The 19,350-nt window shown below is 28.6% G+C and overlaps 1 protein-coding gene across 3 annotated transcripts in view; it reads right to left on the bottom strand.

The window, feature by feature from the left end:
- LOC107448972 (uncharacterized) overlaps window positions 1-19,350 on the bottom strand; it is a 42,023-nt gene that overhangs the window by 16,293 nt on the left and 6,380 nt on the right. The window contains exons 1-4 of one of the 3 annotated variants that reach the window (XM_016064353.5): window positions 9,278-9,680; window positions 4,629-5,218; window positions 2,492-2,751; window positions 129-243 (exon numbers count right to left, since the gene is read on the bottom strand). In XM_016064353.5, coding sequence (XP_015919839.3) covers window positions 129-243; window positions 2,492-2,751; window positions 4,629-5,218; window positions 9,278-9,513 — 1,201 coding nt within the window. In that variant the 5' untranslated portion in view covers window positions 9,514-9,680. Of the gene's footprint in view, window positions 1-128; window positions 244-2,491; window positions 2,752-4,628; window positions 5,219-8,519; window positions 9,681-19,350 lie in introns of those variants that run through there. The other 2 variants (XM_043045886.3, XM_087152262.1) reach the window with 2 other exon arrangements.

Raw genomic sequence — 19,350 nt, forward strand, 5'->3', positions numbered from 1 at the left:
AGAGGTGGTTTTTTCTGGAAGTTTCACTATATTAATTTTTCTTTTTTTTTTTTTTTACTTAAAGCTAAAATCTATAGTATAATAATTAACATTAAACTCAAAAATATAGTAAGAAAGATTAGATATACCGGTCAAACAATGGAGTGCATCAAGTTTCAAAGGTTCATTGAAGTGAATGGGTGACAAGATAAGAACTTGAATGGAACAGCAATCTGATATGAGATTTGAAACCAGTTCAGTCATCTAAAAATAATTGAACAGAATTTTAAAAAACTAAAACTTAACAGTTACAACGAAACTTAACTTAACTAAATTGTTAAGAAATACAACACAAGGAAAGTTATAACAAATAACAAAAGAGAAAAATTCTTAATACTAACATAAGCTACTAAAATTTACATTTGAAGCAAGTTTATCTGTCTTAAAATAAATTTCCAGAATCATAAAAATGGAAATTTTTCAATTCATTAAAAATAAAGCAACATACTAAGGCCAAATAAATAAATCCTCGGAGAGTTTTTAAACTCGAAACAGCTCTAAAAGCATTTTTACAAAAATGGACACGGCTCAAAATGAATGTTTGCAAAAATGCATGTTGCTCGAAATAAACTAATGGACACAGTATTAAAATGAACATAGCTTGAGTTGTGTATTTAAGAAAATAAATATAGCTATTTAAGAAAATAGACAAAGCAGTTAATTCTGCTATTCAAACTTTTCTTATGAATATTGTTCCTCTTTTAAAGAATAAATGAATGAATTCAAATAAATTCTTTATGTGACATCCTCCATTTGCATAAAATACTTAGTACATTTAAATTACTGTAGAGTTTTGGTATTTCGAGTTTCGATTGCTCGAATTTACCATAAATCTGAGCAAATGAAAAAAGTCAGTCTTGCTTCCAAAGAATGACCAATACACACAATAATGATGCAATAATGACCACATGGAACGGTTATTAAGATTGGCTTTACGATGATTACTATGATTGAATGCTGAAAAAACAAATTTACGTATTAAACATTGAAACACGTGAACAGTGTTTTGTTTAAACAAAAAACATAAGATAATTATTTTAAAGTACAATTAACCTGATGCTGTTATATAATGAATATTGAAAACGTACCCAGAGCTTCAAATGTTACTCAAACTTCTTTAATTATAACATACTTTTCAATCAAATCCTGAAATTTAAAAATTGCCTTGTTTCCATTTATTTAAATATCTCTTGCATTTTAAGTTTGCGATAATTTGAGTTTTTAAAAGTTCGATGTAGGCTTGGTCTCGCCCTCCTCGAATTATTGAGACTCTACTGTAGTCTTTTTTAAAAGACATTAAAAGTTAGCAAATGTTTTTACAGATTTGCCATAGGCACAATAAATTTATAGCAGTGGTAGTAAATTTACATTGCATCAATTGAGAATTTTAAAACTCCTTTTATCGATTAAAATTTTAAATATGAAAATATCACCAGAAACATAACATCTGTAATACGTCTAGCCACCCAGAACCTGATCTCAGGACAAGCCAGGAAAAGAATATCTCTGAAAGTTACAAATTTTTACCCAGTCAAAGATGATGCCATACAATCTTGTTGATAAAAATGATCGCAATCTGCCATATTTATTTTTAAAAAAATAATTATAAATGAGAAAATAATATTATTTTTAAATCAAATAAATTTATACAAATCACAAGAATTCGTAATCGTTTTTCATATTAGTAATTTCAGTAATAAAATAGAAATGGGCATTATGATATTGGCTATCTTGGCAGATTATACACTGGTGCAGACTACACGCAGCTATTTCCTACTTTTGTCTTGTCAGAAATGATAGCAGCGCATTATACGTCGGAAAACACATTACTATTGATCAAATGTTGTAATAAGGATATAGAGCTGTAGTTTTTTCCGCCTCCTAATGAAAATTTGGCACTTACAAAATTAATAAGAGTTCAAAACTAATTCAAATGATTATTTTAATTAGTTTTGATTAACAGAATAAAATATTAAAAGTAACATTTACTTACTTATAACTTGCTTCACTTATACAAAATTCACTTGCTTATACAGTACAGAACCCGTTATCCGGAAATCAGAAAACCGGAAAACCAAAAAACCGGAACGAAATTCGATACATTTTTGCGCCATTTTTAAAAAAAAAAAATTTTTTTTCCTCATAAGATTTTAGGATTCATTCTTTTTTGAAAGATGTTTACCTTACCATCATTTTGGAAATAACCATTAGTGTATTACTTCATTGTTTTTTCTTCTTTTTAAGATTATTTCCAAAAAAAAAATTTTTTTTAGTTGGGTTTAACAATAAAAAAACTGCTTTTTGTAGCGATTCAGAAAACCGGAAAAATCAGTTATCCGGAATAGCGATGGTCCCGATCGTTCCGGATAATCGGTTCCCTACTGTACTAGAAAAGTATTCATTGTTTACAATTTATAAAACTGTACATGCCTAAATGAAATTATCAACTTACTGAAATTTTATCTTCCTCTTCGTCATCAGTGTCAACTTCTGTGGATAAAATTTCAATTTCTTTCACAGCTAACACTGTCAAGTTCTTTCCAATAACTCTTTTAATGTCTTTAAATTTTTGCCGTAAAAAAATCTTATTGGAATAATACAAAACTAGTTTTGGAACACTTTTTTCGGGAATAAGTGCTAATGAAGGATAGTCTTCAGCGCTTGCAACCATTTGTAAATAAGGAGTAGTCATTGGTATATGTAGAGAACCAACTAAAAATATGTAAATGCTTTAAAAAAGTTAGTTAAAATCGAAATACAATAAAAAATTTCAGAATGTTAAAAATAAAAAAAAGTATAAGTTGTATTGTTATTTGTTCAATTGCTTATGACTAATTTTTAAAATGTACCCACCTTTCCAAGATCATAAGAGTGTTTCAGTAATTACATGACATGACCTTCCAAAACATTTATAAATTTATCTGCTAGTGAAAAAATAAAATTATGTGGTCTAAGATAAATTTCCTCAGCATCAGATTGCTTAAAATTATGATGCAAATTTAGTTTTATACAACTTGTGAGAAATTCTTAACATAATGAACTAATTTAGCATATGAAAATGCCCTTTTTAAAACACTGAAATTCTTCTAATTAAGAATATTCTGAGAAACATTAAGATATCCCAAGATATTACTTTATTATGTCTTCAAATAAGAGGATTTCTTTTCAAAATCATGATTCCCAAAAAATTTTCTAATGTTTCAATCCAAATAATGATTTGAAAAATAACTTCAAGCTAATTCTACAAAACTAACCTATTCACAAGTTCTTCCACTAAAATCTGTAATTATAACCTACTAACTTATTTTTCATGTTTATTATCAGACATTGTTTAATGTTTAAAAAATTTATATATTTATTTTCTGACCTTTATATAACACATACCTATATATCGCTAAGATAAGCACAGTTATCGATTCAAACTCAAAGCATTTTAAAGAAATATAACAGCAATCAGCAGAAATTATATAAGAATATCATCTGACTCTTTTCATCTGGCTTTTTCTTTACTTTATTTATTTCTCATTTATATCTAATATTAATACACAATTTTAGATCTTATCAAACCTCAAAACAAAGTGAATTAGGTATTAAATAAATTTTTTCAATGTGGGGAAAACAACTTTAAATGTTTTGCTTTTTTAAGAAAACTGTTCTCCGAACTTATACTATATCTGCATAACATAACTATATCTACATAAAGATTTAATACTTTTTTAACTCCACAAAAACATTAACAAATCAGATGAATAGGAGTTTGGTTTATTCTTTTATTCTTATAGATCCTTTCTGTTTTGCTAAAAATCAACATATCAAAAGACATTTGAAAACATACTAACTGATATTAAAATATGATTACTTCGATTCAATTAATTCCATTTAAATACTACTACAATTAGAGAGTATTTATCTAAAAATATTACTTTAAAATTCCTAATATCAGTATTTGTATGGGAACTTTTATTTCTGTAACAAAGACATACATTAATTTAATATTTTTAACTAAAATCACTAAAAGCTATTGAACTGGATGACGAAACTTTCAAAGAAAAAAATTCATAACCTCTCCAAACAGAATTTATCAAATTTCCCTGAATTTTGAAATCAGAGGCCAAAATTTTATTAAATTTTCAGATATGCCTAATTCCTACATAGAATATATACTTGCAAAGCATAAATTCTTGGTTATATTTAAAAATAAACTTTCTCTTAAAAAACAATTAGACTGCAAATTTTTCTTTAAAAAAATATAGAACTTTTAGGTAGGTACCTCAAACTCAAATTAATGACTTTTACTAATACTGACTTTTTGGATAGTTTAATTCTCTCACATTTTCCTGATTTTTCAAGATTGATAAATAAACTTGACTTTTCGCTGTTTTTCTTTCTCTTCTTTTTTGAGTGTTTTAAATTATGTTTAAAAAAATTTTATCTGTCAAAAAAAAACATTTTGTTTATTAAGAGAAAGTATAATTTTTTTCGTACTGTATGATGAAAAACATTCATAACTTTGACTGTCACTATAAAAAAACTTTGTGAACAAACTTTTCATGTTAAAATAACCTTATAAAAGTACTCGAAAATATTACCTGGATTGGGACAATGACAACATTTCGTAGCCATGATGCAGTCATACACAGATCGCACATTTTCAAAGTAATCATCAAGAATGATGTTTACTGGACAAACAGGATGCGAATGGAGTTTATAAACTATATTTTTATGACAAGTTCTCAAAGGTAAATGAGGTGACAATAATGAAGTATAATTGAAGCAGACTTCCGAAACAGCCGGGCAGAGTCTGAGCAAAAAGAATCCAATTTCTGAGGACTTAGGGCAATCTATATAAAAATGCAACTTCGTAATCTGCAATACACTTCTGGACAGTTCTGACGTGTCACTCTCTTCACCCACAGTGGCGAGCACATCCCAACACAACTTTTTCAACTGTTTGCATTGTGCAAGAATACGCTGCATGTGATCAAATGTCACCCCACAATCTACAACAGTCAGTGAAGTTAAATGTTTGCATCGCACAATGACTTTCACTAAATCAGAAGTATTCACTAAGAATATGCTATTGAAGTTTATTTCCCGTATATGCCTTGTTATGTCACTCGAAATAAACTGCTGCAATTCAGTCGGAAGAATATCATTGCAAGAAGAAAAGTCTGCAAACCTAAAATAAAATAATCAGTTAAAGTATTTTGATATTAGGATTATTAAACATGATTTTCAAAAAAATATAGCGAAAATGGATGAAACTTGTTACAAGAGTCAATCAATGTGTGTAAAAAGTTTTTTAATTGAGCTTTTGGTTTCGCAAAAAGTTTTTAATCTAAGTTTACCAATTGAAGAAAAAAACATAAAATATTTAGAGATTACATAAAATTTCTATAACTAATTATAAACTGCTTAATATTGTAAGTAAAATCAATTAATATAACAAAAAGTATCACTATAATCATCGTCAAATAATGCATAAAATGTATACATGACATTTAAACAAAGTAAAAAATATATATTTAACCTCATTCTTAATATTATTGTAAGAAAGAAAAAAAATAGAACACAAAAAATAGTGATTGTAATTGATTTCAGGAGCAATAAAAAGCATAATAGAATGAATTATTAAAAAATATATTGAATAAAAATAAGACTGTGTACTGTTCTACTAGGAAAAAAAATTTACACTCTCTACAGATTTATAACATAAAACTATACATTAGGTTTAAATTAAAAGTAAACTTAAACAATATTAAAAGAAAATGACCAAACGTTAATTGACAAACACTATACGGCACCAAATCATCAAAGTAATATTGCAATACTGTCCATTTCTTGAACTTCAATTAAAAGAACTATTTTTTAAATAATGGTAGGCAAAATTTCCGTATCTTGATCTGTGATAGAAGAATTGCCAAATCTTGGCAACTTCCGGGTAGCAGCCAGCAAGAAACTAAAAAAAACATCACAGAAAGGGACCAACTCAAAGGGTATAACTTGTACTCAACCGGGCAAACCTCTAAATGTTTTAATTAAAAAAAAAATTTGGTTTAAAATCAATTTGGTGCCTTGCTGATTATAGTTCGCAAGGCAGATCATGATACAGAAAACTCCCCGAATTGTTAAAATTTAGATAGAAATATTGTTCATTATAGGTTGAAACATTACTCTTAAGGTAATAAATATTTTACCACCCCATTCATTCTATAAGGAGCAAACTATGTATACCAATAAAAATAAACTCATATAATGAATAAGTAATCCATTTTTATACAACAATGTTACATTTACTAATTTACTAAAACCATAAAACATCTTATTGTAAAAAAAGTAGTAATAAAGTTTTATTAACCCCTTTATTTTGCCAAAATATTAATTTCTTAATGTAAATAATTTCCACTCCACACGTTATTTGAATGGGGAATTTTGAAAAATAGCCTCAGGCAGAAATTTTTTCCTTCTGACAAATCAAAGTAGTCTCTCATTTAACATCTCTCTTCTACTCTAAGCTCTCTAGTTTTATTAAATCAGATTATTTATTTTTAGAATTTGAGGATAGTTTTTTTAATATTATTTTTATCCGCTCAGCTAATGAAGCTGTGCTGCTGCTTCACATCAAATAAAATAAAATTTAAAAAAATGTGCATTAACAGGGGTTTGTCCAGGGTAAGTTTACAACCGTTTAGCGGTTCCTTCACAAATTCAACTTTAGGAAAAACAGTAGTTTCACAAATAAAAGAACAAGTTCGCATGCAAACCCTGTTCTTGTTGCAATTTATGGAAAAGAAGAGCTTTTCTGTCAGCTGTCTTTTGCGAAAAGATAGCACGTGTTCGGTCAGATAGTGCAATGTGGACAGCCTAACCGGTCATTTACGCCATATCAAAGCGATCTTTTTTTTTTTTTTTTGCTGAGTTTTTCAAAATGAAACGAAAAGACTCACCCTCTATAAATTTTACAGGGAGTCGAAATTCGAACATTATCTTAAGCGCTATTGTAAATTTATTCTAACGGGCCTTTTTTGTAATTAACATATTTTTTCTTCTGCTTATTTTTTATACAAAAAATTTCTTCACTGAAACTTTTTTTTGGATGACCCAGTTGAAAATGTTCTCATAATTAAAATAAATTTTACTACTAGTACTGTTAAATGCATGTTTTTATTAAATTCAAGTTGAAATTTTATTATGGACAATGATTTTTATGGATTTATGCATTTTGTAATTTAGATACAATTTTTAGCCCAAAATTGTACAATAGCAAAATTGTTTTTGAATACATGGGGAAAAATGTATAGAAATCTACCAGTCATAAATAATTTTTATTTGTAGTGACAATTTTTCAAAATATTTTCCTCCTTTACCATATTTTTGCATGAATTTTTTATATAATTTTTAATTTTTACAAATTACAACTAAATTTTCACAAAATAGGTTACCTCTTAAGACCTAGACAGATCTCTAATTTAGTCATAAAAGTGAAAATGCACTTTATTATTTTTTTAAAGTTATTTAACTTTAAATATCATTAATCCTACAAGAAAACATTGTTATATGAAAAAATCCACTTATTATCATAGATTTATTATATAATAACCATCTTTTGCAGCAGGTTCATTATAAGACATATTATCCTTAAAAATGTATCTCACTTGCCAAAGTCCAGATGTTTCTGGACATGAGCATACCATTATAATAACATGTAGATACAGACTCCATACTACACACAAAAACTTATCCCATCAAATGTCATGTGCTGTTACAATTCCTGTGGATCTGAAACAGATGAGTTATTGTAGTATCTTTTGTAATTAATCTTTTCAACTAAATCAGATTTTTATGGATCATTATTTAGCAAATTATTAATAGGGTGATTTTCAAAAATTTTGTCACAATCCATTTTTCAACTTTCAGGTTAATCAAAAAATTAGAAATGATTTACAATAATTCTTTATAGGGTATGAGCTTTGTTATAATATAATGTATTGATTCATTTCATGTTGTTGCAATTAATCATGTGTTCCTTTTTATGATTCATGGAAAACTTACTTTTATAATGCGCCTCACAAAGAAACAAGAAGGAAAATGACAAAAAACAACTTATTGAAAATCAGGGGACATTTCTGTGTTGATAAAATCGCCAACCCGGAAGTTGAGAAACTAAAAAAAATATTGTGAAAAGAGACCAACTCTAAAGGTGTAACTCGTAGCCACCTCCGAGTTTATATCTACATGTTTTTTTGCTTTTTATTAAATTTGCAAGTTTAAAATCTATTTAGCACCTTGGCTATGGTAGTCGGCGCGAGAGATAACGATACGGAGATATCCACAAAAAATAAGTAACTTGATATATTTGGGAAAGATATCCATACAGTATTCTGTGGCTGAATAACCAATGCAAGAAGCAGCAGCCTGCAAGAAGCTAAAAAAAAATATCGTACAAGAGGACCAACTCAAAGGGCATAATTCCTACCAACCCAGGCAAATCTCTACAGGTCTTTTCTTCTTTTCTAAAAATTGCATGTTTAAAATCCATTTGTCATCTTGCCTATTGTAGTTGATGCGACAGATCACTCTATATCCGCAATGTTTGAGCAATGGAGAGCGGATAATTTCAAATAGGGAAGTGTTAATGTTGAAGAGATTTCCATATCGTGATCTGTGGCAGAGTAATCGGCAAGTCTTGGAAACTTTTGGGCAGTGGTTTGCGAGAACCTAAAAAACACATCACAGTAAGGGACCAACTCGAAAGGTATAACTCGTAGCTACCCCCAGGCAACATCTACATGCTTTTTTTAAAAAATTTGCAAGTTTAAAATCTATTTGGCATCTTGGCGATTGTAGTTGGCGAGACAGATAACGGTACAGAAATATCCCCGTATTAAGGTACCTCTTGGAGGCGGTACTACTTGGTGCTGTCTCTCCTATTGTGCCATCTGTCCTCTTCTACGTGACGAAGGTTTATAAGCCTATTTAGAGCACACAAGCCTGAAAATTTATGTAATTGCAATAACCAATAACCAATCCCCTTGTTAATACCAACTACAATCACATTTTATTTTACTGAAACTTTTTTTTAAAAAATTTTTTGCAGAGGTTCGTTTCCTTTAACTTTTTTTAAAGTTTCTGGTGTTTATAGCAAAAGTTGGAGACATTTTGAGCTTAGATACCAATACGAAAATCTTCCCGTTAAGAAGGATACTAAGTAAATTAGAAAACTAATCAATGTTCATGCCTTGTTTTTCTGATTAAATCGCTAATCCTCCCACATTTCAAACTTTCTACAGCTATAAGAGCTCTGAGTGGCAAAAAGCTATAAATAAGTTCAAGAACTTCATTCGGTAATGATTGCAGCCAACATTTGGAATTAAGTTCAATATTGTCCACTTGTGTAAAAGTGTCAGATTTCGGAACTTTAAGCATTGGGGCAGCCTCGCTACTGGCGAATTTGACCAACTTTCTTTTAGGCATAACATAAAACTAACCGCGACAATGATAAATTATTTTTTAAAAAATAGCACACATCGATACTCAAAAAAAAAATCAGAAATCAAATTTAAGTCGATAAAGTTTTGTTATGCATCGACATAAGACACTTTCAACTGCCTATTTTTGTAAGCACAAGCTCTATGTTAAATTGATTGATTGATTGATTTGCTCATTTTACGTCGCACTACAGCTGCACAATGGGCTATTGGCGACGGTCTGGGAAGCATCCCTGAGGATGATCCGAAGACATGCCATCACAATTTTGATCCTCCGCAGAGGGGATGGCACCCCCGCTTCGGTAGCCTGACGACCTGCACGCGAAGTCGAGCACTTTACGGTAGAACAGTTTAACGAGGACCAATACCGCACACCCTCGGTCCCTATGCAGACTGATCCAAGTGGTCACCCACCCGCACACTGACCGCAGCCAGTGATGCTTGACTTCGGTGATCTGCAGGGAACCGTGTCGTAACGATAAGTCCACTGCGGGACAGCTCTATGTTAAAAGACCTTGTTACCCGCTAAATGTTTAGTTTAAGAAGAAAACAACACGCCAGCAGTGGGAATTGCCCTAGAGCAGGGATGGCGAACCAATGGCACGCGTGCCATTTATGGCACGTGACACAATATTCTGGGCACGCCACCGATCACAAAGTTTACTATAAAGCGTATTAACAATTAAATTGAAATTCACAAAAAACAAAAACGAAAAAACATTTATTAACAAAAAAATTTACAATTAATTCCAGAAGACAATTAATAACCATAAAAAACAAAGATTAGCAAAACAAGCTAACAATAAATAACTAGCAAAACAAATTTAACAGTCCTGCTTAAACTAACACAACCTAATATAAGTTATTTGTCATCTAATCTGCAACAACAGAGGTCTGATGTTACTTTAAGTCGAATTACGGGTACAACTGAGACATTGCAAAATTTTATTTTTTTTTCATAGTAAATAAAGAGTTTTGAGTTGATAGTATTTAGTATTATTATTTTCCCAATAATCACAAAGTCAAAATGATTTGACGGCACGTCTATGACCTCATTAAACAATTTTTTGAAAAAAATAGCACGTTGGTGCATAAAGGTTCGCCACCCCTGCCCTAGAGCATTCATGCCGCATAAGTAACGTCTGAGCTAACGTTTACCACTAGCAGATAACCACCGATAACCATAAACGCCTCGCTACAGCCGTCTATTTATTCGGATATATATATATATATATATATATATATATATATAATTAACAACAACAATATATATATATATATATATATATATATATATATATATATATATATATATATATATATATATATATATATATATATATATATATATATATTGCTGTTGTTAATTTACGTCGCACTAGAGCTGCACAATGGGCTATTGGCGACGGTCTGAGAAACATCCCGGAGGATGATCCGAAGTCATGCCATCACAATTTTGATCCTCTGCGGAGGGGATGGCACCCCTGCTTCGGTAGCCCGACGACCTGCGTGCGAAATCGAGCACTTTACGGTAGCACAGTTTAACGAGGACCAATACCGCACACCCTCGGTCCCTACGCAGACTGATCCAAGTGGTCACCCACCCGCACACTGACCGTAGCCAGTGATGCTTGACTTCGGTGATCTGCTGAGAACCACGTCTTAACGATCAGTCCACTGCGGGACATATAAATATATATATATAATATTTTTAGTGCGGTTCTCGGTGTGTAGTAGCAAGCGATATTCTGCATATTTTTTCTTAAACAACTGTCTGAGTAATCATCAATCGTTGAGTGCATACAGCTAAAATATCTTGTACCTCCCTCTTCAAAACGGCGAAAAACCCACCATGTCGACCCACTATTGCAAGGGATATTTTTGATTAAATTGGTTGCGGCTGGATAGTGTAAAACTGTTTCTAAATTTCATTAACAGCCGGCAATATCAATTCCTTGCCGATACTCTCACCTTTCCCAGATTTAGCAATTAATTTTGATATATTATAAGAAGAGCTTTTCAAACCATAGTCGCATTTCTGTGATGAGGTTGTTAGTACGCCTCAAATATGTATATATATATATATATATATATATATATATATATATATATATATATATATATATATATATATATATATATATGCCTTTAAAGGCTAGATAACTCAATAGACTGAGGCTGATTCAAACAGGCATTTTATAAATTTATATTAAGTTATTTAAAATAGTGTTAGTTGGAGTTTTGCATGGATTACATTGGTGGGGTTTCCGGGAAGGGATGTTGGTCTTTGGCACGGATTTATCTAGCCATGAAAATAAGAAAAGCTACGAATTTTTGCTGCTCCTGATATTTAAAGGGGGTTCTGAAAGGGAATTGGTTGAAAGTCTATCGCTTATCTTAATGAAACGTCATTCAAATGGGAAAATTTAGAGATTTTGATTTGCTAAAAGGATGGCGCCACATTCTGAGGCTGGGGAATTTTTGGGACTATCTTAATGTGTACTTTATCTACGAATTATTGCCCATTAACTTCAGAACATAATCTTTTATCTGGTCTCTTGACTTTTTATGACTCTTTGTGAGAGAACGATTTCTATATCTTAAAATTGATAAGAGACATCTATTTCAAGCTTATCATTCAATATAGAAGGACTCGTATGAGGCATTTTATATTACATCACCCCTCTCCGAAAAAAATTTCCTTTCATATTAAATTTAGAACTTAGGGGAAAATTTATGGTTAATATATATATACTTCATATGGTTAATATATATATACTTCAACACCTTCCACCAGAATTTTTAATTAAACTATAACAAAACACACATTAAATTATCAATTAAAAAACATTCAAGCAAAACAAAAATAACAAATGTAAAGTAAACGCTATATACAAGAAAACATGCATACCAATTAAGTAGAACAATATGTAATATTAACATCAAAATATCTTCTTTAAGTAATGTATCAAAGTTTATGCACACATAAACATATAACAAAAAGAATTAGAGTCTCTAATTACATTCAGTATTTTTTTTTTCCTTGAAAAGTTCTGTGTAGTAACACCACAAAATGCTGTAAGTGAAAACTTTTTAAGTTAATAAAGAAAACAACTTTAAAATAATAAACTTAAAAACGCATATACAGAATTTCATTATCCACATATCTTTTCAAAGTGAATGAAAGAAATAAGAATAGGACACAAATGTGTCTTTACTCTATATAGAATTTAAGATTCTAGTATCGTTAAGGGCTTGTTACTGGATACAACGTTGTAGTTCCCCAGAAAGAGGAAAACAGCTCTGTATCTCAGCAATATACGGAAGATCCTATCTCAAAATATACAACTATGAAAAATATGATTTGTTTATGGTTAGATCATATGAGAAACCTGACCAAGTATTTTTGAATACGGGTAAACACATCCGTTGTAGAAATTTTGAGATGTCAGATCTTTCGTCAAAAAAAGGGTAACATGTTCAAACGAACTACGTACATGACAATTTCATATCATTAAACTTATAAATATTAAATATTTATAAGTTATATAATATTATATAAAGTTATAAAAATTATATATTAAAAAATAAAAGTAAATTTGCTATTAAAAAATTGTTAGAATTGTTTTTTTAATAAATGGAGAGAGAAACTATACAGGTTACATTAAAATAAGAATAAGAAAGCGTTGATTAAAAGTATCGTTGATAGTTTTAGATTTCATCCTAGTTTCGGTAACTTGCTTTTTGCTGAAAGAAAAAAAGTAAAAAAAAAGGAAATGTTGAAAGAAAAATAAGTAATAAAAATAAAGATGTTTAATATTTCTCAGTCATAGATGACACGATCTATTTCTATTTTCAGCAAAAGTTTTATCTCCTTATAAAATTAGAGTTAATAAGTTTAAACGCTTCACTTTTACCAGAAAACTAATAAAAGAGAAATTAACTGCTTTAAAAAATGTGCAAGTTTAGAAATTAAACCATCTAAAAATCAATGAACATTCATAATAAATAGCGCAAAATTAAAAAGTAACATAAAAAAAACCTTCACTACCCCTACTGTCAGAATTTGTTCAATTTTTTTCTTCTTGTTTTTCTTTGTATTAAAAAAATAGCAACCGATTGGGTAATATAGAGAATCATTCATAAGTGAAGAAAGGAATATGTATGCGAATCTCATTAATAAAGTTCTTGAATCAGATTAAATAAGTCTCCTACTGGTGGCTGAGTCAGCCAATCTGGTATACTTCCCATACAAGCCATCATCGAAGCTACCCTCCCTAAAATGCGCCATTCCTGTTCCCATAGCGCCAGACGGTCTAAGACTTGGTGGCGGGAGGAGTACTTAGCTTAGACAGACTATAGTATGAACGTGATGATAGTATTTAAATTAGGATGATGATGTACTAAGTATAAGTTAAGGTCACACGAAATAATGTTTATTCTTTTCCTGAGCAAATAATCCTTACATCGCCTGATCGATCATCTTATGCATTTTTTCAAATTTAAAACCAAAAGGCTTAACAAAATAACTAACTAATATAAATCTCGCTAAAAATATATAACTAATATGAAACTCGATTTAAACCACTGAAGTTAAGAAAAAACCCTATAGTTTGAAAGTGCTAAACTTTTTAAGATTAATCTTGGCCATTATTTTTTCTCAGATAAATGGTATGTTTATTCAACAGCATTTCAATACAAATTATTATTAACATTTATGAACTTGTACATTGTGAAAAGTTTTAATTTATATATTTGCTAGTATAGAATAAAGAAGAAATTAAAACTTTTCACAGTGCTATATGTCAGATTAGAGAAGAAATTAAAACTAATAAATATAAATAAACTAATAATAAATAGGAATAAAAGTGGAAGATCAAATCAAAATAAAAAGAAATAAATTAACTTTTGCATTAACTTGAAAAAGAATGAAAATTTAAAGAGACTGAAAGAGCTGGAAAAAAAGTTAAAGCAAGAAAGTATGATGAAGAGGGAAAAAAAATACTTAAAAAGTTTTAAAAAAAAAGGATAAAAAATATGGGGAAAAAGATTAAACAAAACGCGATTAACTAATAGTAATAAAATATCATGGGATTACCCAATTCTAAACATTGATGATCTAGACTCGACTATTAATGTGTCAGAAAGAAAATTAAAAACATTTTTTTATTCTGTATTCATCCCCATTTTACTTTCCATTTCATGACTGAAAAAAAGCAAACTTTTCCACGTTAACTGCGGTTGGATGTTATAATTCCACGAAAAAATCCTTGTTTTTAGCCATTTGCATGGCCTATGAATTCCTAAAGAACATCAAAAATTCTCAAAATTAAGTGTTCATTCACTGGAAAATTTAGTGTTCATTCACTTGGTCATCTTACTACTTAGTATTTGAACCACCAAAAGCTTAAAACAATATTATGTAAGTTCTCTAAATTTTTTTTTACATAATTCGGCATTTAATAACAAATATCTTGGTACTGCCATTTAGCTAAAATTACAAATTTTGAAATTTTCATGACTTATTTAAAGGCAAGCTAAACTTGCGTGTTCCTTTACTAGTTAGTTTACCCTATACAATATGTATGCAATAAATATGTGTACAATATGTATACATTAATAATAATATAATAATATGTACACTCCACTTTTAGAATGTTCCCTTTTACCTTTGCAACCATCAGTATATATTTTCAAAGATTGACGGATTCTATGGATAGTCTCCCGAGAAATGTTTTAACTTTATCAATTTTCAACTCAAAGTTATATTTCTTGCTGTAAACATGTTTGAATTTTATAATATACCCAGGGCCGGATTAAGACCTCTTGAGGCCCTAAGCACTGAAAATATTTTGGTGCCCTCCCCCCTCTAACAATAAAAAATATATCTAGTACTAAGTCACGTGTTAATTCAAAATATAAAATCAAATTTTTTTTGTAAAAAAAAATATTTATTCAAATTAAATCCAAAAAATTTTTTTAAATAATATAATCAATTGAAAACTTTTCAATTAATATTAAAAAAATGACTTATGTTTGTGTGTATTTGCAAAAAAGCAAACACTTTGAATAACTTATGATCGAAAGTTTGAACTTTTATTTACTAAGACTCAAAATACTTTAAATTAGAAAAGCAGACACGTACTTTTTCTTAAAAAAGCATACCTTTTTTTTTTCAATTGATTCGAATTCTTGACTCTCGAAATAAATGACCATATCTCGAGAATTTTTCAAACGAACTTAAAAATTTTTGCACACAATAATAAAATTCATTTACCTAAAAATAGTTCCTTGTCAAAAATAATTTGTAAAAAGTATTAATCATTTTATATTATTTTATTTTCGAGAATATTCGAAAGAACTTTAAATTGAAAATTTAACAAATGTCATTTTAAATGACAAAATACAAAATTTAATCTGTACTAAATCAATCAAATAAACCTGAATCTTTCAATTTTAAAAAAGTTATATATTTAACATTTAATTTCTCAAGAAATTTTCGACAGATTTCGTTCAAATTTTGTATTTTACTATTTAAATTAATATTCTTTAAAATTATGTAATAGTTTGTATATTTTTGAATTCAAAATTGTTCCGACTATTAATAATAAATAATTTAAAAAAAAATATTTTTGACAGGAAATTATTTTTAGGTTAATGAATTTTATTATTAAGTGCAAAACTGTTTCAATTCGTTTCAAAAGTTTTCGAGACATGGCGAAATGCATGAAAACTGCAATTAAATAAAGGAGCCCAAACTTTCAACCTAAAAAAGCTTTTGGGATCTTAATTTCCACATTGTGAATACCATCCATATTTTAAGAGACAAATGTCCAAATTCAACAACAACAACATATACATATGTAGGTAGAGGAAGCACGTTTGCCCGATTTCATAACTTAAAAAAATATCTTCTGCACCAACTAATTAGCATATTTTAAGTTTGGCCCTCAAACCATTTAGATTGAGATCTAGTAAGTAAAATCCGATCATTAAATCAAGAGTTATTCAGGTTTTTTACTTTTTTTATTTTACGCACTGTATATAATAACACATAACTTTTACAAATAATAATGCTTTTCATTATTCCTTTTTCCTTATTAAACCTAATATATTAATAACGATAGGAAGAGAAATGAAGGGAAAAAATAGTGATGAGTCATTTTATAAATGCAACAATTATCTTAAATGATCCCATAAAATCTGGATTAAAAATCAGAAATGAACTTATTTCATAATAACAGCTCACTCTAGATTGCATCTGTGGAAAACAGAACTAATTATCTAATAGAATTATTACTATTTTGTTTAATATTTTGGACATTCTCGTAGTTAGTTGACCTGTCAAAGTCAAAGGTATAGAAGAGCTTAACAGCAATAAATAACTATCAATTAAATCTTAATTTGACTAGTAAAAAAATGACCTTTTAGAAAAAAATGATAGAAATCACTTAAAACTACTGCATTAAACCTGTACTTAAAAACTCTTATAAGTGATAGCAGTAACTTTGGTCTGAAAAAGCTGTTACAGTAAATAAAAACTCTGTCCTCAATAAGTAAATAAATGCATGAACAAAATACTTTAAATAACTATAAATTCGATTATCAGATTTTCATTTACAAATTCGGAACATTCGTGTTTTTATAATACAAAACAAAAGCATAAGTATAGCAACAATGAATATAATATAAAAACTAAACTTAAATAATAATCAGTAGAAAATAACAAACCATCATTTTTAATTTATTCACTTTTTTTTGTGTTACGATATTTTTTATTCTTGTATGCATACGCGTACATAATACCACATTAGTTTTATAGAAAATAATTTTAGGTTTGGAAAAATATAATCCTTAGAAACATAAACAGAAGTATTGTATGTAATTTTATTAAACCAACATTTATCTTAAACCTACTAAAATCTATTTTGCCTACTAAAATTTTATGTAGGTACTAAATATTTTACATATTCTTTACAACATTTAAAGACAAATTCGTAAAATAAATCGAAGTAAAATTTGTGTATTGTTACCTAAAATTTTTATTTTAAATCGAATAACTATTTTTATTATAACGTCAAAGAATGAAATTTATTTCGATAAGATCAATCATTTAAAAAATTTAATTACTTCTTAAATCTTATAATACGGCATCATCCCCTCTTAAAAAAATACGTCACATTGTATTTTTAAACAAAAACTTGAAATTTGTTTTTATTACTTTTGAGTATTATTGTGTAATAGAATGCTTAAAATGTAAAAAATATATATATATATATATATATATATATATATATATATATATATATATATATATATATATATATATATATATATATATATATATATATATATATATATATATATATATATAATTTTTAATAATTGTAATTTTATTTTTTACATTTAAGTTCAATTAATTTTTTATTATTAAAATATAATAATTCTTTAGGAAAATTAAACTCTTCACTTATATTGATTTAAACACAATCAATATTGATCGATAAATAATAATTATTGATAAAATTATTTGAAGGGTTTAGCTACTACCTGAAGCAGCATCAGCTTTACACTATTACAGCATGCTTTCAAAAGCAATAATTTAGAATAATGTTTTAGTAGAATAAACTTTTTCTGTGCATTCATGTAGGATTCCGTGCACTCACATTCTGTGCATTCACGCATACACGGGGATGTGCAAATACGAGAAATTAGTTACTTATTGTAGCATAAATAATGTTATTGGTTAAAAATAATGTCAATCAAGAAACTTTTCTTTTACTAGACCTCCCACTTTCTTCAATCTTATAAGTCACCATTTATTTGTATCTCTACTCTCCCCCCCCCCTCGAAAGGAAAACAATTTGAATTTTCTGAGATATGCAACCTTTTTTCGTTTGAAACAAAAAAAAAAAAAAAAGAAGGGGGAATGAGTCTCCTATAGGATGCTTAAAGATATCTGAGATGAAAGGATGTTCTCTGTCTGTAGTAAATCAATTGGTTACACTTGTCTTGCCCTTAAAGTGTTTCTTCTCAGAAAATTTAGCTTTGCATGCTATCACATATGTTGGTGACAATCACGGTGGTCCTTTTCAGGAACCTTCGAATTCATGGAATTGAATGCTGGAACATCTTTTGATGTTTTACGTCGGGATTGTTTGTTATAGGCAGAAAGCAAGATCAAGTTAAATTGAACCACGTTTCCCAGAAGTCTGTTACTTATAATAAAATAACAGGGAACAACAATATTTTTCCCACTCGTTTATGCAGAATGACCAATTTTTATTTTAAGAAAAAGTTAAATGGATAATGGAAATACCTTAACTAATTATTTACTTATTTCAATCTGATTTACACGCGAGCAACAAGTAAAAATTAAACACAACTATTAAATTTTTTTTAGTGATAGAAATAGTATTATTATATTCAAAATATTTACATGTTCAAATTATCATCATAATAAAAGTTGATGAAATTACACACATATATTGTATATATATATAATAATTATCATTAAAGATTTTCCTTATTAGTTATTAAACATATTTTAAAATTCAATAAATAAAAATATCTTTCTTAAATTTGCCATTTATTTTTAATTTGAAATTTTCAGTACTTTTCTTATTTCTTAATTATAATTTTCACAAATTTCGTTATAAGATGCACAAAATATAGTTTACTTGCACTAAACAAAATTCAATGATTGAAAATTTGATTTTATTGCTACTTATTTCTTACATTTGCTTTCAAAATTAAATTAGTTTTAATGGGCACTCTTCTTAACGTATTTTTCACCGTCAACGAACATCCGGTTCACATTGAG

Source organism: Parasteatoda tepidariorum, chromosome 9 (assembly GCF_982258835.1).
Source record: "Parasteatoda tepidariorum strain Cologne lab strain chromosome 9, Ptep-v5.0, whole genome shotgun sequence".
NCBI lineage: Eukaryota > Metazoa > Arthropoda > Arachnida > Araneae > Theridiidae > Parasteatoda > Parasteatoda tepidariorum.